The sequence below is a fragment of the Zea mays genome, chromosome 2 (genome assembly GCF_902167145.1).
Source record: "Zea mays cultivar B73 chromosome 2, Zm-B73-REFERENCE-NAM-5.0, whole genome shotgun sequence".
NCBI lineage: Eukaryota > Viridiplantae > Streptophyta > Magnoliopsida > Poales > Poaceae > Zea > Zea mays.
In genome coordinates this window covers 15,348,451-15,368,615 of record NC_050097.1, presented here as the reverse complement: position 1 = coordinate 15,368,615, position 20,165 = coordinate 15,348,451, and the positions used below count along the sequence as shown (strand labels likewise).

Here is a 20,165-nt window from a genome sequence, read left to right as displayed (position 1 = left end):
TGCTAGATCCGGACTGGGTGTTGGCCATGCAAGAGGAGTTAAACAACTTCAAGCGCAATGAAGTTTGGACACTGGTGCCTCGTCCGAAGCAAAATGTTGTGGGAACCAAGTGGGTGTTCCGCAACAAACAGGACGAGCACGGGGTGGTGACGAGGAACAAGGCTCGACTTGTGGCAAAAGGTTATGCCCAAGTCGCAGGTTTGGATTTCGAGGAGACTTTTGCTCCTGTGGCTAGGCTAGAATCAATTCGTATCTTGCTAGCATATGCCGCTCACCATTCTTTCAGGTTGTTTCAAATGGATGTGAAGAGCGCCTTCCTCAACGGGCCAATCAAGGAGGAGGTGTACGTGGAGCAACCCCCTGGCTTCGAGGATGAACGGTACCCCGACCATGTGTGTAAGCTCTCTAAGGCGCTCTATGGACTTAAGCAAGCCCCAAGAGCATGGTATGAATGCCTTAGAGATTTCTTAATTGCTAATGCTTTCAAGGTTGGGAAAGCCGATCCAACTCTTTTTACTAAGACTTGTAATGGTGATTTGTTTGTGTGCCAAATTTATGTCGATGACATAATATTTGGTTCTACTAACCAAAAGTCTTGTGAAGAGTTTAGCAGGGTGATGACGCAGAAATTCGAGATGTCGATGATGGGCGAGTTGAACTACTTCCTTGGGTTCCAAGTGAAGCAACTCAAGGACGGCACCTTCATCTCCCAAACGAAGTACACGCAAGATCTGCTAAAGCGGTTTGGGATGAAGGACGCCAAGCCCGCAAAGACTCCGATGGGGACCGACGGACACACCGACCTCAACAAAGGAGGTAAGTCCGTTGATCAAAAAGCATACCGGTCAATGATAGGTTCTTTGCTTTACTTATGTGCTAGTAGACCGGATATTATGCTTAGCGTATGCATGTGTGCTAGATTTCAATCCGATCCTAAGGAGTGTCACTTAGTGGCGGTGAAGCGAATTCTTAGATATTTGGTTGCTATGCCTTGCTTCGGGCTCTGGTATCCAAAGGGGTCTACCTTTGACTTAGTTGGATACTCAGACTCCGACTATGCTGGATGTAAGGTCGATAGGAAGAGTACATCGGGGACGTGCCAATTCTTAGGAAGGTCCCTGGTGTCATGGAACTCTAAGAAACAAACTTCCGTTGCCCTATCCACCGCTGAGGCCGAGTATGTTGCCGCAGGACAGTGTTGCGCGCAACTACTCTGGATGAGGCAAACCCTCAGGGACTTTGGCTACAATCTGAGCAAAGTCCCACTCCTATGTGACAATGAGAGTGCTATCCGCATGGCGGAGAATCCTGTTGAGCACAGCCGCACAAAGCACATAGACATCCGGCATCACTTTTTGAGAGACCACCAGCAAAAGGGAGATATCGAAGTGTTTCATGTTAGCACCGAGAACCAGCTAGCCGATATCTTTACCAAGCCTCTAGATGAGAAGACCTTTTGCAGGCTGCGTAGTGAGCTAAATGTCTTAGATTCGCGGAACTTGGATTGAATTGTAGCATACATGTGTTTATGCATTTGATCAGGTTCATTCTGCATTTTGTTGCTTATTGTGGTGCTCAAGTTGTACCAACACTCTCTGGACCTCACAAGTCCGTTGCAAAGTGATGCACATGTTTAGGGGGAGATGTGTTACAACTTGACCCTTTGAGACTAACCTTGTGCTTGAGTTTGATAATTTAGTCTCGAAGGAGGATTGAAAGGGAAAAGGTGAACTTGGACCATGAAAGACTTCCACTGCACTCCGATGAGAGGGTAACTAATTCCAAGTTCATCTCATGAAATCTTATTGCCATTTGCTCTTAATTGAAGACTTTGGTGAGGCAATGGGGTTAACGGGCCAAGATTGATCCCGTTTTGGTGCTTGATGCCAAAGGGGGAGAAAATAAAGGCCAAAGTGATAAATGGATCAGCTACCACTTGAGAGATTTTGAAAATAGTAGAATAGAGTTTTTGTTTTGTCAAAAGCTTTTATTGTCTCTTATTGTCTCTATTGTCAAAAGTTGGCTTCTTGTGGGGAGAAGTGTTGATTATGGGAAATAGGGGGAGTTTTTGAAATCTTTGATCAATCTCTTTTGGAATGACTCTCTTTATACTTCAACATGTGTGTTTGACTTAGAGATAGAGATTTGAGTTTGATTTGCAAAAACAAACCAAGTGGTGGCAAAGGATGATCCATATATGCCAAAATTGAATAAAACTTAAATCTATTTTATTTGAAGTGAGTTTGCACTTGTTCTAGTTGCTTTATGTTGTGTTGGCATAAATCACCAAAAAGGGGGAGATTGAAAGGGAAATGTGCCCTTGGGCCATTTCTATGTATTTTGGTGATTGAGTGCCAACACATGTGCTTAATTGGGAATTTATGTACATGGATGAACAAGGTGAAAATCATGAAGTAAAGGTATGTTTCTAAGCCTTAGTACATTGGTTTTAAGTACTAATATATTTGTCTAAGTGTTAGAAACAGAAAGAAGAAGAATAGAGAAAAGGAGAAGGGACTTGGCTGTGTGCTGCCAAGACCCAGCTCGGTCTGGAGCACCGGACTGTCCGGTGTGCACCGGACAGTGTCCGGTGCGCCAGGCTGGCGCGACTCGAACTGGCCGCTCTCGGGAAATTGGCCGGCGGCGTACGGCTAAAATTCACCGGACTGTCCGGTGTGCACCGGACTGTCCGGTGAGCCAACGGTCGGCCAGGGCCAACGGTCGGCCGCGCAATCCGCGCGGGACACGTGGCCGAGCCAACGGTCGGAAGACGGCACCGGACTGTCCGGTGTGCACCGGACATGTCCGGTGCGCCAACAGCGCCAGATCTGCCAACGGTCTGCAACGGTCGTCTTCGCCGTTTAAGGAAACAAATCGGGCACCGGACAGTGTCCGGTGTGCACCGGACTGTCCGGTGCCCCCGACGACAGAAGGCAAGGATGGCCTTCCGGATTTGCTCTCAACGGCTCCTAGCTGCCTTGGGGCTATAAAAGGAGCCCCTAGGCGCATGGAGGAGATACACAAGCAACCTTTGAGCATTCTTGATCATCCACACTAAGTCTCTGCGCATTCGTTTGTGTTTCTAAGTGATTCGAGCTCTGTTCTAAGTGAGAACTCTGAGATAGTCTTGTGAGCTCGATTCTTGGCCGTGTGTGTGCGCTTTTGCTGTGGATTTGTGTGTGTTGCTTCCCTCCCTTACTCTGTGTTTCATTTGTGATCATATACTTGTAAGGGCAAGAGACTCCAATTTGTGGAGATTCCTTGCAAACGGGATAGTGAAAGGAAAACAAAACACCGTGGTATTCAAGTGGGTCTTTGGACCGCTTGAGAGGGGTTGATTGCAACCCTCGTCCGTTGGGACGCCACAACGTGGAGTAGGCAAGCGTTGGTCTTGGCCGAACCACGGGATAAAACCACTGTGTCACTCTGTGCTTGATTCTCTTGTGGTACTGTGTTTTGTTGAGACTGTTGAGACTTCACCTTAGCCACTTGGCAATAATCGTGCTAACACTTAACAAGTTTTTGTGGCTTAAGTTTGAAGTTTTTACAGGATCACCTATTCACCCCCCCCCCCTCTAGGTGCTCTCAGCTCTCCTCCGCTAGACACGTAGCACTCTGCTACACCCCCATTGTACACCTGGATCCTCTCCTTATGCCTATAAAAGGAAGGACCAGGGCCCTCTTAGAGAGGGTTGGCCGCGCGGGGACGAGGACGAGACATGCGCTCGCTTGGGGCCGCTCGCTCCCTCTCCCGCGTGGACGCTTGTAACCCCCTACTGCAAGCGCACCCGACCTGGGCGCGGGACGAACACGAAGGCCGCGGGATTCCCACCTCTCTCACGCCGGTCTCCGGCCGCCTCGCTCTCCCCCCTTCGCGCTCGCCCTCGCGCTCGACCCATCTGGGCTGGGGCACGCGGCGACATTCACTCGTCGGCCCAGGGACCCCCGGTCTCGAAACGCCGACACCAGACATGCCCACATAGGTAGCACATAGAATAAAAAATGCATTGAGCAAACACAATGAAGTACAAAATGCAAAAAAGGAAAACAAAAAACATTAAAACAGACTTTAAAAAGCACTAACCCGCTGGTGGATTCAAAGATGTTCCATTATTTCCATCCAGCCTATTAACGATTGGTGTCTCCAACTGTATGGGCACTGTTATCAGGGGATTTGTAATAACCACATGAGCTTTTCCATGAGAAGCCTCAACAATGCCCACACCAGCCCCTTTCTCATTCGACTTAACATCAACTGGCTGCACATTGGTATCAAATTTGGTAGCTTTCTCATCTGACTTAATATCCATATCTTTCTGAAAGTCGCCTAGAGGGGGGGGGGTGAATAGGGCGAAACTGAAATTTACAAATATAAACACAACTACAAGCCGGAGTTAGCGTTAGTAATAAAGAAATGAGTCCGCGAGAGAGGGCGCAAAACAAATCCCAAACAAATGAACAAGTGAGACACGGAGATTTGTTTTACCGAGGTTCGGTTCTTGCAAACCTACTCCCCGTTGAGGAGGCCACAAAGGCCGGGTCTCTTTCAACCCTTCCCTCTCTCAAACGATCCACGGATCGAGTGAGCTTTCTTTTCTCAACCACTTGGAACACAAAGTTCCCGCAAGGGCCACCACACAATTGGTGCCTCTTGCTTCGATTACAAGTGAATGTTTGATCACAATGAAAGAGTACAAGAAGAAAGAAAGCAATCCAAGTGCAAGAGCTCGAAAGAACACAAGCAAATCACTCTCTCTAGTCACTATGGAGTTGTGTGGGAATTGGAGAGGATTTGATCTATTTGGTGTGTCTAGTATTGAATGCTAGAGCTCTTGTAGTAGATGGGAAGTGGAAAACTTGGATGCAATGAATGGTGGGGTGGTTGGGGTATTTATAGCCCCAACCACCAAATGTGGCCGTTGGGAATCCTATCTGTTCGATGGCGCACCGGACAGTCCGGTGCACACCGGACAGTCCGGTGCCCCCTGCCACGTCATCACTGCCGTTGGATTCGACCGTTGAAGCTTCTGACTTGTGGGCCCGCCTGGGTGTCCGGTGCACACCGGACATGAACTGTTCATTGTCCGGTGCACCAGAATGGGCGTGCCTGACGACTGTGCGCCACTGGCGCGCATTGAATGCGCCTGCAGGTGACCGTTGGCGCGGAAGTAGCTGTTGCTCCGTGGTTCACCGGACAGTCCGGTGCACACCGGACAGTCCGGTGAATTATAGCGGAGCGGCTTGAATTAAAGTCCGAGGCTGGCGAGTTCCTGAGGCCGACCTCCCATGGCGCACCGGACACTGTCCGGTGTACACCGGACAGTCCGGTGAATTATAGCGGAGTCGCCTCCGGAAATTCCCGAAGGTAGCGAGTTTGAGTCTGAGTCCCCCTGGCACACCGGACATGTCCGGTGGCACACCGGACAGTCCGGTGCACCAGACCAGGGGTGCCTTCGGTTGCCCCTTTGCTCTTTTGTTGAATCCAACACTTGGTCTTTTTATTGGCTGAGTGTGAACCTTTTTACACCTGCATAATCTATACACTTAGGCAAACTAGTTAGTCCAAAGATTTGTGTTGGGCAATTCAACCACCAAAATTATCTAGGAACTAGGTGTAAGCCTAATTCCCTTTCAATCTCCCCCTTTTTGGTGATTGATGCCAACACAAACCAAAGCAAATAGAGAAGTGCATAATTGAACTAGTTTGCATAATGTAAGTGTAAAGGTTGCTTGGAATTAAGCCAATATAACTACTTACAAGATATGCATGGAATGTTTCTTTCTTATTTAGTATTTTGGACCACGTTTGCACCACATGTTTTGTTTTTTTTTTGCAAATTCTTTTTGTAAATTCATTTCGAAGATCTTTTGCAAATAGTCAAAGGTAAATGAATAAGATTTTTGCAAAGCATTTTCAAGATTTGAAATTTTCTCCCCCTGTCTCAAATGCTTTTCTTTTGACTAAACAAAACTCCCCCTAAAGGAGATCCACCTCTTAGTGTTCAAGAGGGTTTTGATATACATTTTTGAAAACCTAATTTTCTTTTCCTTTTGAACACAATAGGATACCAATTGAAAAATACTTTTGGAAAGCACTAAGTTTTTGAATTAGGTGGTGGGTGGTGGTGCGGTCCTTTTGCTTTGGGCTCCTTTCTCCCCCTTTTTGGCATGAATCGCCAAAAACGGAATCATTAGAGCCCTCGAAGTAGTTTCTTCCCCTTTGGTCATAAACAAATGAGTTAAGATTATACCAAAGACGAAGTCCTTTTGCTTTCTCCCCTAAGGATGGAGAGTGGTAAGTAGCGACGGCGAAGGTTGAGTTACGGAGTGGAAGCCTTTTTGTCTTCGCCGAAGACTCCAATTTCCTTTCAATATACCTATGACTTGGTTTGAAATAGACTTGAAAACACATTAGTCATAGCATATAAAAGAGACATGATTAAAGGTATATAAAAGAACAATGTGTGCAATCTTAGCAAAAGAAATTGCGCGAATCAAGAATATTGAGCTCATGCCTAAGTTTGTTAAAAGATTGTTCATCAAGAGGCTTGGTAAAGATATCGGCTAATTGATCTTTAGTATTAATGTATGAAATCTCGATATCTCCCTTTTGTTGGTGATCCCTCAAAAAGTGATACCGAATGGCTATGTGTTTAGTGCGGCTATGCTCGACGGGATTGTCGGCCATTTTGATTGCACTCTCATTGTCACATAGCAAAGGGACTTTGGTTAATTTGTAACCGTAGTCCCGCAGGGTTTGCCTCATCCAAAGCAATTGCGCGCAACAATGACCTGCGGCAATGTACTCGGCTTCGGCGGTGGAAAGAGCGACCGAATTTTGCTTCTTTGAAGCCCAAGACACCAAGGATCTTCCCAAGAACTGGCAAGTCCCCGATGTGCTCTTCCTGTTGATTTTGCACCCCGCCCAATCGGCATCCGAATAACCAATTAAATCGAATGTGGATCCCCTGGGATACCAAAGCCCAAACTTAGGAGTATAAGCCAAATATCTCAAGATTCGTTTTACGGCCGTAAGGTGAGCTTCCTTAGGGTCGGCTTGGAATCTTGCACACATGCATACGGAAAGCATTATATCCGGTCGAGATGCACATAAATAAAGCAATGAACCAATCATCGACCGGTATACCTTTTGATCCACGGACTTACCTCCCGTGTCGAGGTCGAGATGCCCATTAGTTCCCATGGGTGTCTTGATGGGTTTGGCATCCTTCATCCCAAACTTGGTTAGAATGTCTTGAGTGTACTTTGTTTGGCTGATGAACGTGCCCTCTTGGAGTTGCTTTACTTGGAATCCTAGAAAATACTTCAACTCCCCCATCATAGACATCTCAAACTTCTGTGTCATGATCCTACTAAACTCTTCACAAGTGGACTCGTTAGTAGACCCAAATATAATATCATCAACATAAATTTGGCATACAAACAAGTCATTTTCAAGAGTTTTAGTAAAGAGTGTAGGATCGGCTTTTCCGACTTTGAATCCATTTGCAATAAGAAAATCTCTAAGGCATTCATACCATGCTCTTGGGGCTTGCTTGAGCCCATAAAGCGCCTTAGAGAGCTTATAGACATGATTAGGATACTTACTGTCTTCAAAGCCGGGAGGTTGCTCAACATAGACCTCTTCCTTGATTGGTCCATTGAGGAAGGCACTTTTCACGTCCATTTGATAAAGCTTAAAGCCATGGTAAGTAGCATAGGCTAATAAAATGCGAATTGACTCAAGCCTAGCTACGGGTGCATAGGTTTCACCGAAATCCAAACCTTCGACTTGGGAGTATCCCTTGGCCACAAGTCGAGCTTTGTTCCTTGTCACCACACCATGCTCGTCTTGCTTGTTGCGGAAGACCCATTTGGTTCCTACAACATTTTGATTAGGACGTGGAACTAAATGCCATACCTCATTCCTAGTGAAGTTGTTGAGCTCCTCTTGCATCGCCACCACCCAATCCGAATCTTGAAGTGCTTCCTCTACCTTGTGTGGCTCAATAGAGGAAACAAACGAGTAATGTTCACAAAAATGTGCAACACGAGATCGAGTAGTTACCCCCTTATGAATGTCGCCGAGGATGGTGTCGACGGGGTGATCTCTTTGGATTGCTTGGTGGACTCTTGGGTGTGGCGGCCTTTGCTCTTCATCCTCCTTGTCTTCCTCATTTGTATCTCCCCCTTGATCATTGCCGTCATCTTGAGGTGGCTCATTTGATTGACCTTCTTCTTCATCAACTTGAGCTTCATCCTCATTTTGTGTTGGTGGAGATGCTTGTATGGAGGAGGATGGTTGATCTTGTGCATTTGTAGGCTCTTCGGATTCCTTAGGACACACATCCCCAATGGACATGTTTCTTAGTGCGATGCATGGAGCCTGTTCTTCACCTATTTCATCAAGATCAACTTGCTCTACTTGAGAGCCGTTAGTTTCATCAAACACAACGTCACATGAGACTTCAACTAGTCCAGTGGACTTGTTAAAGACCCTATATGCCCTTGTGTTTGAGTCATAACCAAGTAAAAAACCTTCTACAGTTTTAGGAGCAAATTTAGATTTTCTTCCTCTTTTGACAAGAATAAAGCATTTGCTACCAAAAACTCTAAAATATGAAATGTTGGGCTTTTTACCGGTTAGGAGTTCATATGATGTCTTCTTGAGGATTCGGTGTAGATATAACCGGTTGATGGCATAGCAAGCGGTGTTGACCGCCTCGGCCCAAAACCGATCCGATGTTTTGTACTCATCAAGCATGGTTCTTGCCATGTCTAATAGAGTTCGATTCTTCCTCTCCACTACACCATTTTGTTGAGGTGTGTAGGGAGAAGAGAACTCATGCTTGATGCCCTCCTCCTCAAGAAAGCCTTCAATTTGAGAGTTCTTGAACTCCGTTCCGTTGTCGCTTCTTATTTTCTTGATCCTTAAGGCGAACTCATTTTGAGCCCGTCTCAAGAATCCCTTTAAGGTCTCTTGGGTTTGAGATTTTTCCTGTAAAAAGAATACCCAAGTGAAGCGAGAATAATCATCCACAATAACTAGACAGTACTTACTCCCGCCGATGCTTATGTAAGCGATCGGGCCGAATAGATCCATGTGTAGGAGCTCCAGTGGCCTGTCAGTCGTCATTATGTTCTTGTGTGGATGATGAGTGCCAACTTGCTTCCTTGCTTGACATGCGCTACAAATCCTGTCTTTCTCAAAATGAACATTTGTTAATCCTAAAATGTGTTCTCCCTTTAGAAGCTTGTGAAGATTCTTCATCCCAACATGGGCTAGTCGGCGGTGCCAGAGCCAACCCATGTTAGTCTTAGCAATTAAACAAGTGTCGAGTTCAGCTCTATCAAAATCTACCAAGTATAGCTGACCCTCTAACACTCCCTTAAATGCTATTGAATCATCACTTCTTCTAAAGACAGTGACACCTATATCAGTAAAAAGACAGTTGTAGCCCATTTGACATAATTGGGAAACGGAAAGCAAGTTGTAATCTAATGAATCAACAAGAAAAACATTGGAAATAGAATGGTCAGGAGATATAGCAATTTTACCAAGACCTTTGACCAAACCTTGATTTCCATCCCCGAATGTGATAGCTCGTTGGGGATCTTGGTTTTTCTCATATGAGGAGAACATCCTTTTCTCCCCGGTCATGTGGTTTGTGCACCCGCTGTCGAGTATCCAACTTGAGCCCCCGGATGCATAAACCTACAAAACAAATTTAGTTCTTGACTTTAGGTACCCAAACTGTTTTGGGTCCTTTGGCATTAGAAACAAGAACTTTGGGTACCCAAACACAAGTCTTTGACCCCTTGTGTTTGCCCCCAACAATCTTGGCAACGACCTTGCCGGATTTGTTAGTCAAAACATATGATGCATCAAAAGTCTTAAATGAAATGTTATGTTCATTTGATGCATTGGGAATCTTCTTCTTAGGCAACTTGGCACGGGTTGGTTGCCTAGAACTAGATGTCTCACCCTTATACATAAAAGCATGATTAGGGCCAGAGTGAGACTTCCTAGAATGAACTTTCCTAATTTTGTCCTCGGGATAACCGGCAGGGTATAAAATGTAACCCTCGTTATCCTGAGGCACGGGAGCCTTGCCCTTAACAAAGTTGGACAATCTCTTAGGAGGGGCACTAATTTTGACATTGTCTCCCCTTTGGAAGCCAATGCCATCCTTAATGCCTGGGCGTCTCCCATTATAAAGCATGCTACGAGCAAATTTAAATTTTTCATTTTCCAAGTTGTGCTCGGCAATTTTAGCATCTAGTTTTGCTATATGATCATGAATAGCATCAATATCAATATTTCTACATCTAGTACAAATAGTGACATGCTCAATGGTAGATGTAGATGGTTTGCAAGAGTTAAGTTCTACAATCTTAGCACGAAGTATATCATTCTTATCTCTAAGATCGGCAATTGTAACTTTGCAAACATCAAAATCTTTAGCCTTAGCAATCAAATTTTCATTCTCTAATCTAAGGCTAGCAAGAGATACATTCAATTCATCAATCTTAGCAAGCAAATCAACATTATCATTTCTAAGATTGGGAATTGAAACATCACAAACATGTGAATCAACCTTAGCATTCAAACTAGCATTTTCATTCCTAAGGTTGTCAATAATCTCATGGCAAGTGCTTAGCTCACTAGACAATTTTTCACATTTTTCAACTTGTAGAGCGTAAGCATTTTTAACCTTAACATGTTTTTTATTTTCCTTGATTAGGAAGTCCTCTTGGGAGTCCAAGAGTTCATCCTTCTCATGGATGGCACTAATTAGTTCATTTAATTTCTCCTTTTGTTCCATATTAAGGTTGGCAAAAAGAGTACGCAAATTATCTTCCTCACTACTAGCATTATCATCACTAGAAGACTCATATTTAGTGGAGGAGTTGGATTTAACCTTCTTCTTTTTGCCGTCCTTTGCCATGAGGCACTTGTGGCCGACGTTGGGGAAGAGAAGTCCCTTGGTGACGGCGATGTTGGCGGCGTCCTCGTCGTCGGAGGAGTCGCTTGAGCTCTCGTCGGAATCCCATTCCCGACAAACATGGGCATCGCCGCCCTTCTTCTTGTAGTACCTTTTCTTCTCCTTTCTTCTTCCCTTCTTGTCGTCCCCTCGGTCACTGTCACTTGATATAGGACATTTAGCAATAAAATGACCGGGCTTACCACACTTGTAGCACACTTTCTTGGAGCGGGACTTGTAGTCTTTCCCTCTCCTTTGCTTGAGGATTTGGCGGAAGCTCTTGATGACGAGCGCCATTTCCTCATTGTCGAGCTTGGAGGCGTCTATTGGTTGTCTACTTGGTGTAGACACCTCCTTCTTTTCCTCCGTTGCCTTGAATGCAACGGGTTGGGCTTCGGATGGGTCGCCAAGCTCGTTGATTTTCCTCGAGCCTTCTATCATGCACTCAAAACTTACAAAATGCCCGATAACTTCCTCGGGGGTCATTTTAGTATATCTAGGATTACCACGAATCAATTGAACTTGAGTGGGATTAAGAAAAATGAGAGATCTTAAAATAACATTTACCACTTCGTGGTCATCCCACTTCTTGCTCCCGAGGTTGCGCACTTGGTTCACCAAAGTCTTGAGCCGGTTGTACATGTGTTGTGGCTCCTCCCCTTTGTGAAGCCGGAACCGACCGAGCTCCCCCTCGATCGTTTCCCTCTTGGTGATCTTGGTGAGCTCGTCTCCCTCGTGCGCGGTTTTGAGCACATCCCAAATCTCCTTGGCGCTCTTCAACCCTTGAACTTTGTTATACTCCTCTTTACTTAGAGAGGCGAGGAGTATTGTTGTTGCTTGAGAGTTGAAGTGCTCGATTTGGGCCACCTCATCCTCATCATAGTCCTCATCCCCTACCGACGGTACCTGTGCACCAAACTCAACAACATCCCATATACTTTTGTGGAGCGAGGTTAGATGAAATCGCATTAAGTCGCTCCACCTAGCGTAATCTTCACCATCAAAAGTTGGTGGTTTGCCTAATGGGACGGAAAGTAAAGGTGTATGTTTGGAAATGCGAGGGTAGCGTAGGGGGATCTTACTATACTTCTTGCGCTCTTGGCGCTTAGAAGTGACGGAGGGCGCATCGGAGTCGGAGGACGATGTTGATGAAGTGTCGGTCTCGTAGTAGACCACTTTCCTCATCCTCTTGTGCTTGTCGCCTTTCCGATGCGGCTTGTGGGAAGAAGATTTTTCCTTCTTCTCTTTGTGGTGAGAAGAAGATTTTTTCTCCTTCCCTTTGTTGGAGGAGCTCTTCTTCTTCTCCCTCCTTTTGGTGCGGGACTCTTCCGATGAAGTGCTCCCTTGGCTTGTAGTGGGCTTTTCGCCGGTCTCTATCTCCTTCTTGGCGTGTTCTCCCGACATCACTTCGAGCGGTTAGGCTCTAATGAAGCACCGGGCTCTGATACCAATTGAAAGTCGCCTAGAGGGGGGGGGTGAATAGGGCGAAACTGAAATTTACAAATATAAACACAACTACAAGCCGGAGTTAGCGTTAGTAATAAAGAAATGAGTCCGCGAGAGAGGGCGCAAAACAAATCCCAAACAAATGAACAAGTGAGACACGGAGATTTGTTTTACCGAGGTTCGGTTCTTGCAAACCTACTCCCCGTTGAGGAGGCCACAAAGGCCGGGTCTCTTTCAACCCTTCCCTCTCTCAAACGATCCACGGATCGAGTGAGCTTTCTTTTCTCAACCACTTGGAACACAAAGTTCCCGCAAGGGCCACCACACAATTGGTGCCTCTTGCTTCGATTACAAGTGAATGTTTGATCACAATGAAAGAGTACAAGAAGAAAGAAAGCAATCCAAGTGCAAGAGCTCGAAAGAACACAAGCAAATCACTCTCTCTAGTCACTATGGAGTTGTGTGGGAATTGGAGAGGATTTGATCTATTTGGTGTGTCTAGTATTGAATGCTAGAGCTCTTGTAGTAGATGGGAAGTGGAAAACTTGGATGCAATGAATGGTGGGGTGGTTGGGGTATTTATAGCCCCAACCACCAAATGTGGCCGTTGGGAATCCTATCTGTTCGATGGCGCACCGGACAGTCCGGTGCACACCGGACAGTCCGGTGCCCCCTGCCACGTCATCACTGCCGTTGGATTCGACCGTTGAAGCTTCTGACTTGTGGGCCCGCCTGGGTGTCCGGTGCACACCGGACATGAACTGTTCATTGTCCGGTGCACCAGAATGGGCGTGCCTGACGACTGCGCGCCACTGGCGCGCATTGAATGCGCCTGCAGGTGACCGTTGGCGCGGAAGTAGCCGTTGCTCCGTGGTTCACCGGACAGTCCGGTGCACACCGGACAGTCCGGTGAATTATAGCGGAGCGGCTTGAATTAAAGTCCGAGGCTGGCGAGTTCCTGAGGCCGACCTCCCATGGCGCACCGGACACTGTCCGGTGTACACCGGACAGTCCGGTGAATTATAGCGGAGTCGCCTCCGGAAATTCCCGAAGGTAGCGAGTTTGAGTCTGAGTCCCCCTGGCACACCGGACATGTCCGGTGGCACACCGGACAGTCCGGTGCACCAGACCAGGGGTGCCTTCGGTTGCCCCTTTGCTCTTTTGTTGAATCCAACACTTGGTCTTTTTATTGGCTGAGTGTGAACCTTTTTACACCTGCATAATCTATACACTTAGGCAAACTAGTTAGTCCAAAGATTTGTGTTGGGCAATTCAACCACCAAAATTATCTAGGAACTAGGTGTAAGCCTAATTCCCTTTCACTTTCGCCAGAAGGTTGTTGGAATTCAAAAACTTCTGATGCTTAATAGTCATTGCTTCAGCCAAAATTTTCAGAGAATCGATGATAGCTTCAGTACACCTTGACTTGCAAATTGAACAACAACGCCTGACCTTGTCACACAGAACTTGGCAAGTACTATCAATGCATTCGACATCCACTATTTGGCCAAAATCAACTAATAACTTTTCCTTGAAAAAAGTGAAATCATGCAGAAATTGTTTCTCTGCTTCAATTAACACCTTCTCCCTATAAGCAGCTCTCTAGAGATAAAAAATAAAAAACAAAATTAAGTAACAAAAAAATAAACAAAAATCACATGAAAAAAACTGCATATAAAAAATATACAATTGAGAACTTGTACAGAAAAAAAAGAAGATAAAAAAGAACAAACTACCTGAGACTTGCAAAAAACAGCAAAAGTTTCAATCAACTTAACCATAGGAGAGGAAATGATGCCCTGCAAAAATAACAAAAAAAATTGTAAATAAAAAACTGAATATAAATAAACAATTTCCAAGAACTAAATATACTAAGAAAATACATTTTGTAACTCCAAACAACTATACTTAGCTAACTTAGATTATTTACACAAACAATAAACACAAAACAGATTATCAATGATGCAAATCCTGGATATAATGGAACCTGCTCCAAACAAAAAAACTCCTAAGGGACAGAGGCTATGCTATATCCAGGCAGCAACCTAGATTTCCTTTATTTATAAAAAGAACCACATCACAGTTCGCACAGACATCTCACACTCATTCATCTAAGCCAAGACACAGACATCGCACATACATTTCAATGCTAAATTACAATTTCAAAATTGCATGCATTAACTATATATAAATTTCAACAATACGTATGCTATCCTCAAATATACTGGGACAAATTTTAACTAGAATCGCATAATTTGTTCCTTTGCTAATAGAAACAGAAGAACACACACTGCATACTGAACATCCAAAAAAACAGTAGAACTAGGAAAATATACTCGAGCACAGGAAAGATGAAGTAAAATGAAGAGCACCCTCACTGGATCGACAGTGCCACCAGATGCCGGGACACAACCTTCGCGCAGTGGAACTCCAGACCCGCCTGCTTCACAACAGGTTGCTGTCGCCGGACAGCGAAAATGGATCCCGTCGGGACACCCTCGCCCTCCGCCGTAGATACTGTCGCAGCCAGCTCCACCACCCCCAGCCATGGATCCCGTCGGACCTTCCCCTCCACCATGGATCCTGCAACAGCCCACTCGCCCCCCGCCATAGATCCAGTCGCGGCCTCCTCGCCCTCCGACGTGGACCTCGTCGGAATCGCAGCTGCCTCCACTCGCGCCATGTACCTCGTCGGAGCTACCTCGCCCCCCGCCATAGATCCAGTCGGAGCCTCCTCACCCTCCGCCATGGATCTCGTCGGATCCACCTCGCCCGCGACTCCAACTCATCGCGTGCGCGGCAGCAGCACTGGAGGGCGCGCGCGGCAGCAGGCAGCAGCAGGGCGCGCGCGGCAGCAGGCACAGCAGCACTGGGAACGCACTGGAGGGAAGGGCGCGCGCAGCAGCAGGCAGCAGGGGCGCGCGCGGGGCAGCCGCCCTGGGAACGACGACGGCAGCCGCACTGAGAAAGTGAAGAGGCGGCAGAGAGCAGAGCACTGGCCACTGGCAACGCACGAGCGACAGGACAAACTGGAAAGTGAAGAGCGCGAGAATCCCAAAATCAAACAGTGAACAATCGGACGGCGCACAAGGCGAGCACAAACAGCCAAACAAACACACGCGCGTCCGTTAGCTTTTCCCTTTAAGAAAGGAGTACCAGTACGGTAGTATACACAGTACTGGCAACTCCAGATTTAGAGAGAGAGAGAAAAGATTAGCCTATTACAGGATTTAGATTTTGTAGATGTATAAAAGCGGAAAGGATGAAGTTCTCCATCCAGACAACAATCTCGTCCTTCACATGGATGATACGCACCCCATCCACCTTCTTTAGCAACACATTCTACTTCTACAATAGCAACACATTCTACTTCTACAATAAGAATAGAGCAACTATATTTCACTTTAGGCTATATTTTACTTTAGGCCCCCGCGTTGCTCTCCCATACGAGCAGTGACGGATCTAAAAATGGATCAAAGGAGGGACAGTAAGACGGCCAACTGTGGTGTTGGTGGGCTAGCGATAGACAACCGATACCTTGTAGTTGGCAACTTGGCCGATTAGCCACTAACGTAAACTGATCTAAAGCATGGGCGTGGATGCGGGTGCCTGTCGGCCGTGGACGCACCATAGAGGAGATGGAGGGAAATCGCTAGACAAACAACGACAAGCCGACAACTAATGGGTAGCGCGGGAGAGATACATCAGACGACTAGGGTTAGGACGCGGACGAGAGCGGTATCGTGTTGCACATATGTCGGATGAAGATATTTAATCTTTTGTCATCTTTACGAATTGCACTAAATTACCCGACAATGATAGTTCAGTCATTAATATAGTATTTTTTGTGACATCCATCTCATAAAGTTGCAACATATTAGATTATCTTGTTAGCCGATGCACATGGTGCAGCCCCCTGCATCCGCTGCTGCACACGGGCGGCAACCCTAGCCGTCGAATATTCTCCCCTCCCTCCCCTCTCCCGTTGCGCCGCTGCCGGCAGGGCTGCGCAGTCGGCCGGGATGGCGGGGGGGGGGGGGGGGGGGGGGGGGGGGGGGGGGGGGGGGGGGGGGGGGGGGGCTTTTGTTGACGTGGTGGTGCGAGTTGTCGCCTCGAGGGGGCTCGTGGCTGGCCGGGACGCAGCCTAATCAGAGGCAGTTCCGCGAGGGAAGCTCGACTGGGGTGGATCTGTGGGTGGAGTTCGCCGCGACGTCCGAGGAGGTGCTCGATGCTGGCGCGGTTGACAGGGCGGCGAGGTGCTCGGCGTAGGCGCGCGGCTGCCGGGGCTGGGCATGGCTAGACGGAGCCGGCCCTCGACGTTGACGCCTTGATGTTGCTCGTGGTTGGTCGATTTCAGCCTGAGCAGGGGCTGGAGGCTGGAGCTCGGCTGAGTGCGGTTTCGTGGGGCTGTGCGTTTGGCAGGCCTTGTGGAGACGTGCAGGGTGTGGTCATCGACGCTAGGGGAGGGATCGGCCGCCACGAGAGGAGAGGAGGCATCCAGTGGCCTGGCGGGGTGCGCCAGCGGGGCTGCTGCACAGGTGACCAGGGTGGCGGCTACTGCCCCTCCTCTCCTTTTGGAGACTTGGCGGCGCTGAGTGGCGCGGGCCGGGGGCGCTCGGCCTGGCCGTCTGCGGTGGCGCCGATCAGTGCCTGGGCTGGCGTTTGGAATTTGGCAAAATGGGTCGCTCTATCTTGTCGCTCTTCATGATAGATCGTTTCGAGTCGGGGTCGTCAAAAAGGGTCGCTTAAGTCTACACGCTGGCCAAAAGAAGTCAATATTGCTTTTGGCGTACCTGGCAGGTGGGGCCCGCGTTGCAATCTGCCGATTTTGCCCTTACGGCCGCTTACAACGCCGTCTTCTCCCTCCATTTCCCTTTCTTCATCTCTGGACGACGCTCTGACATCTAATGGGTGTGTTAGTGGCATGACTCGTGAGTAAGGCTGGACGAAAAACTCGTAGCTCGTTAACTCGCTCGACTCGACTCGTTTATAATTGGTAACGAGTTGAGCTTGTATTTCAACTCGTTATGATAACGAGCCAGCTCGAGCTGGCTCGCGAGCCAAACGAGTTGAATTAATTAGTCAAATCACAATAATCTCGGATCCAAAATAGTTAATCTTGTACTCTACTATAGTTAATCTTATTATTTGTTGAGTGTGGAATCTTAAGTTGCAAACTCTATTCTTTTTTTCTAAATAGATCTCCATATTTTCTTTTGCTACATATTTTTATATCCGTCCGTAGACACTAGACATGGTATTATCGAGCTGGCTAGCGAGCTAAACGAGCCAACTCGAGTTGTCAAACGAGTCAAGTCGAGTTGGATCTTTAGCTCGTTAACATAACGAGTCGAGCCGAGCCAGCTCGATATCCACCCCTACTCGTGAGAGAGAGGGAAAAGAAAAAGAAAATCAGACACCTGATGACTGTTGGATAGAAACCATTCTTCTGTGGCCATGGTGTTTTGCTTGAGCTAGCAAAGTTAATTTTATTGTCTAGCGACTAAACGGTTTGACACAAACTTAATTTTATTGTCACGATAAATCACTGCACAGATCTTACACTCTGGCTCCAGCTACAGATCAAGATTCACTGATCTAACTAGCAGCCCCACCATTTCATTCGCAGTAAAGACGAGAAGAAACTAGTGGAGGCGACATATATAGGAGAATTGTGAGCTGGTTTACATTCCTAGGAACTGAACTGAACCTGACGAGGCCGCACTGCTAAAACCGGAGCCCCTCAAGACGGCGACGGCGGCTGGCACTCAGTTCCCCTGCAGTGTCCAGCTGAGGTCGAGGCCACCGATGTCGTCCCACGCGCCCGTCGTTGCTCCGTCGTCCCACGGCGCGAGCCCGTCGTACAAGTCCGAGACCACCACCGACTGCCACTAGGAGAAGGCCGGGGGTGCAAGCGCAACGCCGCCGAGGTCGAGCTGCGGGGAAGAAGCTGCCGTTGCTGAGGAACGGGAAGGCGGACGGCAGGCACGAGTCCGCGAGTGACGGCGGCGGCGACGACGCCTGGGATGAGGGCTCGGCGGCTCCCGCGTCGACAGCAAAGCGTCGTCCAGAGATGAAGAAAGGGAAATGGGGGGAGAAGACGGCGTTGTGAGCGGCCGTAAGGACAAAATCGGCAGATTGCAACACTGCCAGGTACGTCAAAAGCAACATTGACCTCTTTTGGCCAGCGCACAGACTCAAGCGACCCTTTTTCACGACCCCGGCTCGAAGCGGTGTATTATAAAGAGCGGCAAGATAGAGCGACCTATTGTGCCAAATCCCTCGGCTGGCATAGGGTGGTGATGGCGGCAGGGTGCCCAGCGGCAGCTGACTTCGGTGGCTACGTGTGCCAGGACTGACAACGTTTGTCGGCATCGGCTCTGGCGCGTAACAATGTGACGCACGCGGCAAGGTGTTGTCTGGTTCTGTCTGCCTAGCCGGAGGGAGTGGCGACCGACACAGCTTTGCAGTTGCTGTGACAAACGATGTTTCGTTGCCCCTTTAGAAGGGTTTGTGCGCGATGTCAGGGCGACGGTGATGGCAGAGATTACATGCTTTGTCCCGGGGCCTTGGCCTGGTGATGTGTTGAAGGACTTCTTGGGCGAAAGCCTCGTCGACGGTGACGCTCGTCGACGTCGCTTTCCCTGTTAAGGGTGTCACATTCCCCAGTTGTCCATCACTGTCTTTCTTAGGCAAAAGCTCGATCCATATTGAACAAGCTACGATGGCGTTCCAGACGTCACTTCCTTCCTGAAGGCGTCGCTATTGAAGTTCGTCTCGGTCACGATATCGCCTTCGGTTGTTGCTTTCACTTCTCGACGTCTGGTATGTCGGTGGATGTAGGGTTTTGCCACGTGAAGTCGAAGCTGTTGTGTCAAGGATGTGGCGCGACAACCATGACATGAGGCGAACCCCTTCCCCGTGGATTGAATTGTTTTGGAGGTTGGGCAATTGCTGCGGGAGGGGCGAAGGATCAAGCTCGTTGGTGAAGAATCAGAGTTGCCTCGCGTGGATGTGTTGCGGCTTAGCAACGACGGTGCACCACGATCTGCCTCCTCCTTTGCCCGTGTTTAGGTGTAGGTGTCGTCAAGTTCGTTTAGCCATGTGTTGCCCGTATTGCGGAGTCAGAGATAGTCGTCCCTTGTGTTGAGCTCGTCAACAATGACTCTGGATGACTTTTATGAGGGTGGGGATGTTGTCTAGGTTGTATTGTGCGCTCTGTGTAGGTTTTAGACCTGTTTTTTCTTAAAACTAGATCAAATCTATTTTTTTCTTAATTGAACGTTAAAAAAACAACATAGACTATATCAGTTAATGTCTTTGAGAACCTCTTTTCGATGGTCATCTTGTTCCTAGTGGTCCAAAGAGCTCCAGCAAAATCTACAAAAAAAGAAACGCGATTAATCTAGTCGGTAGAGACCCTTGCCCTGAAGCCTGTCTCAGAAAACTCCCATCTTAAAAACAGTTCGCAGAATTGTCCAAGTCAACTTAGCTATGACGCATTCGAAGACAATATGATCAAATGATTCTGGGGTAGCACAAACACATCAATTTACATTACCCTTCTAACCTTTCTTAATCAAAGTTTGGGTATGTTGACACCTTTTGGAGGCGCCAATCACTCAAAAGAACCAGCGGCGGTGCTCTTTGGTCAGGCGCGGACGGTCCGCGGCTTGGGGCCGGACGGTCCCCGACCTGGCGCGAGGCGGCGATGCTCTCTGGTCAGACGCGGAC

At 47.7% G+C, this 20,165-nt stretch overlaps 1 protein-coding gene across 1 annotated transcript; it reads right to left on the bottom strand.

Moving 5' to 3' along the window:
• Window positions 1-4,079: 4,079 nt before the first annotated feature.
• LOC103648429 (uncharacterized) lies at window positions 4,080-14,980 on the bottom strand. Its single transcript, XM_008672902.1, has 4 exons — window positions 14,810-14,980; window positions 14,168-14,230; window positions 13,755-14,033; window positions 4,080-4,313 (listed from the first exon to the last, which is right to left on the bottom strand). Exons 1-4 carry the CDS (start codon window positions 14,978-14,980, stop codon window positions 4,080-4,082), a joined length of 747 nt encoding a protein of 248 aa, XP_008671124.1.
• Between the last annotated feature and the right edge of the window lie 5,185 nt (window positions 14,981-20,165).